This window comes from Gastrolobium bilobum, unplaced genomic scaffold, assembly GCF_033153095.1.
Source record: "Gastrolobium bilobum isolate Gb01-03AN ecotype WA unplaced genomic scaffold, APGP_CSIRO_Gbil_v1 utg803, whole genome shotgun sequence".
NCBI lineage: Eukaryota > Viridiplantae > Streptophyta > Magnoliopsida > Fabales > Fabaceae > Gastrolobium > Gastrolobium bilobum.
Window position 1 is genome coordinate 126,673 of NW_026897871.1, and position 7,312 is coordinate 133,984.

At 32.3% G+C, this 7,312-nt stretch overlaps 1 protein-coding gene across 1 annotated transcript; it reads left to right on the forward strand.

Moving 5' to 3' along the window:
- The first annotated feature begins 2,092 nt into the window (after positions 1-2,092).
- LOC133310943 (26S proteasome regulatory subunit 6B homolog) lies at positions 2,093-5,534 on the forward strand. The gene is made up of 6 exons (XM_061511937.1): positions 2,093-2,651; positions 3,375-3,605; positions 3,943-4,101; positions 4,218-4,370; positions 4,573-4,656; positions 5,246-5,534. Exons 1-6 carry the CDS (start codon positions 2,166-2,168, stop codon positions 5,378-5,380), a joined length of 1,248 nt encoding a protein of 415 aa, XP_061367921.1. The 5' UTR covers positions 2,093-2,165; the 3' UTR covers positions 5,381-5,534.
- The last annotated feature ends 1,778 nt before the right edge of the window (positions 5,535-7,312 follow it).

Consider the following 7,312-nt stretch of genomic DNA (forward strand, 5'->3'; position numbering starts at 1 on the left):
TCACAATTTATTTGAATGAAAAGAACTTTGTACAATGACAAAAAAAATAGTAAATAAATTATAATAACAATATAAATTAATAAGCACCAGTGAAATGTAACTTCAACTTAATTATATTACAAGCATAAAATTAATATTAGTCTTATCATAAGTTTATAAAAGCTATCAATGTACTTGCGTTGACAATTGATTTTTAATATCGTCTCTTGTTAGTTATATTGATCTAATTGACTCTGTACTTAGCTCTTGATATTAAAAATCAAGAGATGTTCTACTTGGCCTTGAACTAATATCTAAGGTTTAACTAGCATTGATGTTCTACGGTTTAGTTTTGATACCTAACTAAACAAAATTAAAATACATATTAGTGAATCCTATTTTGCATACTATTAATCTACCATAAAAAATCAGATATCAATGTATACCTCATTCCAAATAAAATACTTACTTAAAATTTAATTTAAACTTACTAGGTAATACGTTTCAAGTTAGTTTTAGAATTTATCTACAAGAATACTAAAATAATAAGATTTCAACCACGAATGCTATTATGTGGAGAAATCTTTTTTTTTTTACTGAAGAGACACTCTACACTTCCTGAAATAGACTTCTTTTACCATATGCATTATAACTCTTAGAATCACACATGGTCCGATAATATCACAAATTTCTAAGTGCATGATCATACATTAATATTTTCTAATTTTCCAGAAACAACTGAGGCAGTTTTATTTAACTCGTCTTCAATTGATACGTAATGGTAGCATTTTCAGCGATTTAATTGATTCAAGATGTATAACGTAAAATCGCCTTCAAATGTGTACTAGGGATGGTTAAAATAACCACATCCATTTACTATTCAGATACAGTTATATTAAAATCATTTTTAATTGGTGAAATCATAACTACCTTCAAATGTATATTAGACGCGATTAAAATAATCGTTCCATTGATTATTTAGAGGCGGTTAAATTCTGTTAAGTATTATTTTTGAAAATATATGTATGTTCATACTTTAAATCTTTAATTTCATTATTTTTATGAATTTTATTTTCTTAAAACCAATTATCGTAAACCAACGAAGGAATTTCTTTGGTGACATGCATAATTTCTTTTTGTCATTCGATCTTTTCAATCGAAGGAATTATCGTAAACCAATAGTCGTTTTTGTCATTCGATCTTTTCAATCGAAAATATTAAAAAAGATAAACATAATTTCTTTTTCATTTTTCTTATACAGATAAACAACTTTTCCAATTCCAAACCCTATTCCCCCAAACCGTTGGATTTCTTTTACTTTATTCTATTTTCTCTCTTTTCGTCGACATAATGTTATGAATATGGAGCCTAAGAACCTAACACAATTAAAACAGAATATTAATTCAAGATATTAATCGACAACAATAATATGATGCATATGTAATACGAAGCCCAATAATGAATAATTAAAAGAATAATCTAACACAATCAAATAGAATATCAATTTAAAATATTAATCTTAATTAGAGCTGGCAAAACGGGCTCGGCTCGGCGGGTCAACCCGCTCAACCCGCCAAACGGGGCGGGGTGGGCTCATTTTTTAGCGGGTTGATGGCGGGTATAGACGGGTCGAGGCGGGTTAGTGTAAAATAGGCTCGGGCTGGCGAGTCAACCCGCCAAACGGGGCGGGGCAGGCTGAGTTTTTTAGCCCACTTCCAAAAGCGGGGCGGACTGGCTCATTTTTTGGCGGAGTGATAGCGGGGCGGAGCGGGCCGCCCACTTTGACATCTCTAATCTTAATACATCAGTGATAAAATTGATTTGTGCTTTTAGAAAAAACACAAAAGATTCAAAATTCAAATATTTACATTAAATTCTATAAATAAGAAATAAAATTTATAATATTCTATAATCTATATTTATTATGAGATATATTTTTCTTATGTTGTAAGAAAAAAAATACCTCTCATATTATATAAATAAAAGTATAAGTGAAATACACATATAAGAGGATAAAAAAAAAATGATAAGACCTAACCCTTTTTAACCCTTTTTGTGTCTGTAGAGCGTTGTTTATCTCATTTACATAATCCATTCATTATACACTTAAACCCTTTAGCCAATATTCAAAATTATCTAATTCATATAGACATCAACTAATCTCTGAGCTCTTGAGCACAGAACACATGGGATCGTCAGCGATGGTGTTGGACCCTAAGTCCTTATCGGAACCGCCACCGTTTCTTCCGTCGACGAAATCCGATTACCTGCAAGGCGGCGATGACGAAGACGACCTCTACAGCCCCTTCATGTCGCAGCAGAGACAGCTAGAATTCAGCGATATCCAAGAGGAGTACGTGAAGGACGAACAAAAGAACCTGAAGCGCGAGCTTCTTCGCGGGCAAGAAGAGGTGAAGAGGATCCAATCCGTTCCTCTTGTAATTGGCCAGTTCATGGAGATGGTCGACCAGAACAACGGCATTGTCGGATCCACATCGGGATCCAACTACTACGTTCGGATCCTCAGCACCGTCAACCGCGAGCTCCTCAAACCCTCCGCCTCCGTCGCCCTCCACTGCCACTCCAACGCGCTCGTAGATGTTCTGCCGCCGGAGGCCGACTCCAGCATCTCCCTCCTTAGCCAGTCCGAGAAGCCTGATGTCACTTATAATGTCAGTTCCTTAACAATTTTTACCTATTGGTTTTGGATTATCGGCTTCTTTTGCCAGAAAAACGAAATCTAGGGTTTTGCTTTTAGTGCTAATTTAGTGTCTGTTTCATTGTATTCTGGTTTTTTATTTTTTTTTTCTTAAAACTGTTTTGAAAAATAGTTACGAAACCGTTGTTTTTTATATTTTTTTCTTCTTGAAAGTTAAAAATCAAAACAAAAAACAAAAATAACTCAGACGTATTCTCTAAATTTGATTTTAAAAACAAAAAAATAGTTATAGTTTTCAAAATATTTTTTACAATACATGTGCTACCAAACGAGTTTTTTAGTTCTGAAAACTAAAAAATTGTTTTTTACAACGATAATCAAACAGAGCCTTAATTATTCTTTCTGTGTTTTTTGGGAGTTTATTAATTTATTTTAGGGTTTAAATTGTCTCCGGTTGGTTACCAGAGACAATTATCTTACGTCAGTTAGATATAAAAAATTGTGTCATTCTTTTTTTTTTTTAAATGATGGTGACACATAATTTGTTTATAACATGATACAATTAATAAATCCCTTTATTTTATGTTATAATGTTTTCTGTTGTTATTCTGGGTTGGGATCGAATGTGTGTTAATATGGTGTCAATCCTAGTCTTATTGTTTGGAGGTGATGTAGTGTTTTTGTTTTCTTTATGTGATCTGTCCATACCATCTTATTATGGTTTTGATTGTTTTAGGACATTGGAGGATGTGATATCCAAAAGCAGGAAATTCGTGAGGCTGTAGAGCTACCCCTTACACATCATGAACTATACAAACAAATTGGTATTGATCCTCCACGTGGTGTTCTTCTATATGGGCCCCCTGGCACTGGTAAAACAATGCTTGCCAAAGCTGTTGCTAATCACACCACTGCTGCCTTCATCAGGGTTGTGGGATCTGAGTTTGTGCAGAAGTATCTTGGTGAGGTATGATTTTGAAGTCATCTGCATTTGAGTTGATGTTAACAATATTATAACTTTGCTGCTGTAGTTTGTTTTTGAAGATAATGGATTCCCGATTCATAGCATTGATGTTGTTGCGTTATATTTAGTAATTTTGTTTCGATTTTGTGGATTGTATATATTTTATTGGGATTTCATTAGTGTGTTGTTTCCTGTCCATAATGGACTGGAAACAACTACTATGGTCCTAAAGTTTCTTGGGTGTGTCAAAATTCATATTATCTTCCTAGAAAGAAGAATTAATTGTTTATCAATTATATACTGCAATATCTTCAAATCTTCTCTGCTATTTATATTTCAGGGTCCACGGATGGTACGTGATGTATTTCGTCTTGCAAAAGAGAATGCCCCTGCAATTATATTTATCGATGAGGTTGATGCAATAGCTACTGCTAGATTTGATGCCCAAACTGGAGCTGATAGAGAAGTACAGCGTATCCTCATGGAACTTTTGAATCAGGTATCTATAAAAAGATATTTCTGTCAGGTTCAATGAGTATTTATTATGAATACGCCTCCTTTTTGGTTTTAGATATTCTCTGAATTTCTGGTTTAATTACCTGTTGTTTTGTTCAGATGGATGGTTTTGACCAAACAGTAAATGTTAAGGTCATCATGGCAACTAACCGAGCTGACACTTTGGATCCTGCTCTTTTGCGTCCTGGGAGGCTTGATCGCAAAATTGAGTTCCCTTTACCTGATAGACGCCAAAAGAGGCTTGTATTTCAGGCAAGTCTTCTGGAAATTCTGTGTTTTAATTTTCTACTGTGTCGGTATTCCATGTTTATAGATGCAATTGGTCATTTTATATTTCATGAGTGATGAATTTCTGATTGTTTTGGAGATCTTCAGATGCATTTATATAGAATTATTTAATACCTTACTTTCAGCTGCTTGCTAGCCTATTATTTGATGGTTTACTTTTGAACAGGTTTGCACAGCCAAAATGAACTTGAGTGATGAGGTGGATCTGGAGGATTACGTTTCTCGTCCCGACAAAATTAGTGCAGCTGAGGTTGGTTCAAATCTAATTCAATAGTTTTGATGATGTTAATCATTTTATGTAAGCACACTAGTTATTAATTACATGATCATAAATGATTTATCCAGTTATTGAAATTTTTAAAAATTTCTTGTTTTTCACTTCCATCATCGTGCAAGAAGGCTTAAAGCAACTTTGAAAACTTACTTGGGGAGTGGTTGGCAGCTTCTTTGAAAATCTCTTTTTTACAATTTTCAAGACTTGTGGAAAATAAGCTGCTGCTTTTGACAGTTTTGTTTGAAATGAAAACTGATTTTTGAAAGAAAATTATCATGTTTCTTTATTTAAGGTACTTTAGATTAATTGTTTAGCTCGATTGCATTGTTTCATGGGGGAAACATGGGGGAAATCGCTGAACACAGAGTTGAAGCTATTTTCTTAATGTAGTTTTTCATAATCAAAATATTTATGCAAGTAGATGGGATTAATTGTTATTATTGTGAGAAGGAGACAAGAAGCAAATTTTTTAGAAGTATAACTTCAAAATACAAGATTACCATCTCAATAGTTCTTTGTATTATATAAACGGCATTAATTATTTGATGATTGTTGGTGCTTGCAGATATCAGCTATTTGTCAAGAAGCAGGAATGCATGCTGTTCGTAAGAATAGATATGTAATACTGCCAAAGGACTTTGAAAAGGGTTATAGGACGAATGTGAAGAAGCCTGATACTGACTTCGACTTTTACAAGTGATGACGAGTGTTAGCTTTCTGCTTTGTTTTTTCGCGCCCGCCGGGTGCGTGGTGTCTGTGCAGAATTCATGTAGTTTTTTTATTTTTTTTGGTAAAAAAATTCATGTAGTTAAGGGTACACTTCATGCATCATATCAATATTTATGAGAAATGATACAGTGTTTTGGTTGCAAACTTTTCATCTCAATATGTAGATCATTAAATTTACTGAGCAGATTAACTTTGGCAGCTGAATATATTGAGTACATATTGTATGTTTGATTACTGAGGACTCTTGCGACATGTTTGGACGAGTTTTTGAAAGAAAAAAAAAAAGGACTTTTACGTCTTGTTTTAGAAGAACTTTTTGTAAAAGTTAAAATTATTTTGTATTTGAATTTAATACGTGAAAAATATTTTTTACTAAAAAATGTATTTAGATGTAAAAATTAAAAAGCAATTTTATGCTACTAAAAAAGAATATAACAATAAATCATGAAAGTAAAATTTGATGGTGGCGGCATTATATTGGTGGGAGGTGTCCGGTGGGATTGGTTGAGATCGAGTTGGGTCTTGCACTCACACGGCATTCTGACATGTTAATTCTAAAAAATGTTAAATTTTGACACTTTAGGACACGTTTTGATATTATATAATATTTTTAATTTATGTAATGTATATTATATTTAGTATTCAATAATTTAAAAATAAAATAAAGCTAAATTTATAATATTCATCAATTTTGTAAAAAAACATAATATATCCTGAATGTTTATATTAAACTCAATAAAATCGTAATCGTAATCTTAACGAATTTAATAGTTGGAACTCAAAATACAATGTAACGTAATCTTTAAACCTTTTTTATGTCTTTGCAACGAGTGTGAGAGTGTCGAAAAGTGTCGGACATGATACGTCAAGATTTTTGAAGTGTCGGTGCTTTATAGGTTGAGGTTAATTTTTGCTGTTTCAATCTCAGGGCATTGGAATTATCGTCAAGTTCTCTGGATTTTGGTAATTGTCATTCGTTGGTTTCGAAGCGGGTACATGTTGATTGGAAGAAATACTACAACTTCGAGTCAAGTTTTAACATATGAGAGCAATCCGAAATCCATAGAACCAATTTTACCAAAATATCTGCCCCGCATTAATCTGTGGAGACTTTAAGGATATATATATATTTTTTTTTACTTCTATTGTTTTTAACAAGGTAGAAATTTTAGTTAAAAAGAAAATAAGATTTTGATTTTTTAAAAAAAAATTGATATTCAAAGATTCAATTTTAGCTATAAGCGTTTTTTTGGAAAAGTAAATTTTGGAGGAAAGAAATTTCATACAGACATGCTCATATTCTCAATTCTCATCGTATCCAATAAATACTTTTTGTATGTATACCGTGTATTTATTTTTAAACTATTCAATTCAAAACACTACTAATTGACTCAATAATTTGTATCTTGATTATATAAAAGGGATAGGTTACTTTACCTATCATTTTTTCTGCCTATTTTTGCCTATTACTCTAAAACACTGTTCGACCAGAATCTTAACTAACATTTATCTTTCTCTCTATTCTTGAGATTCTGATCTAACGATGTTGGATAGTGTTAGGCACAAGTAGACATAAAAAGTGATAGATAGAATAACATATCTCTATATAAAATATGTAAATACCAGTGCCAGTTTCCCAAAAATATTATGCTGACACAGTGCACTGAATGTATTTTACATCAAGGGATACATTTTACCTGAAACTCGTCTAATGTTGTCGGGTTGTTTGGTATGTTTAGTATTTCTTTCGGATTTGAATCCTTTCATGTGAAAAAATAATCACGAAGTCCTGTTATTTGATTATAAATATTTATTTAAAAATCATATATTTTTCTCTCTCTTATATCATCATCAATGAATAGTTGTGATCAATAATATTATCACATGACTACTTTTTCACATG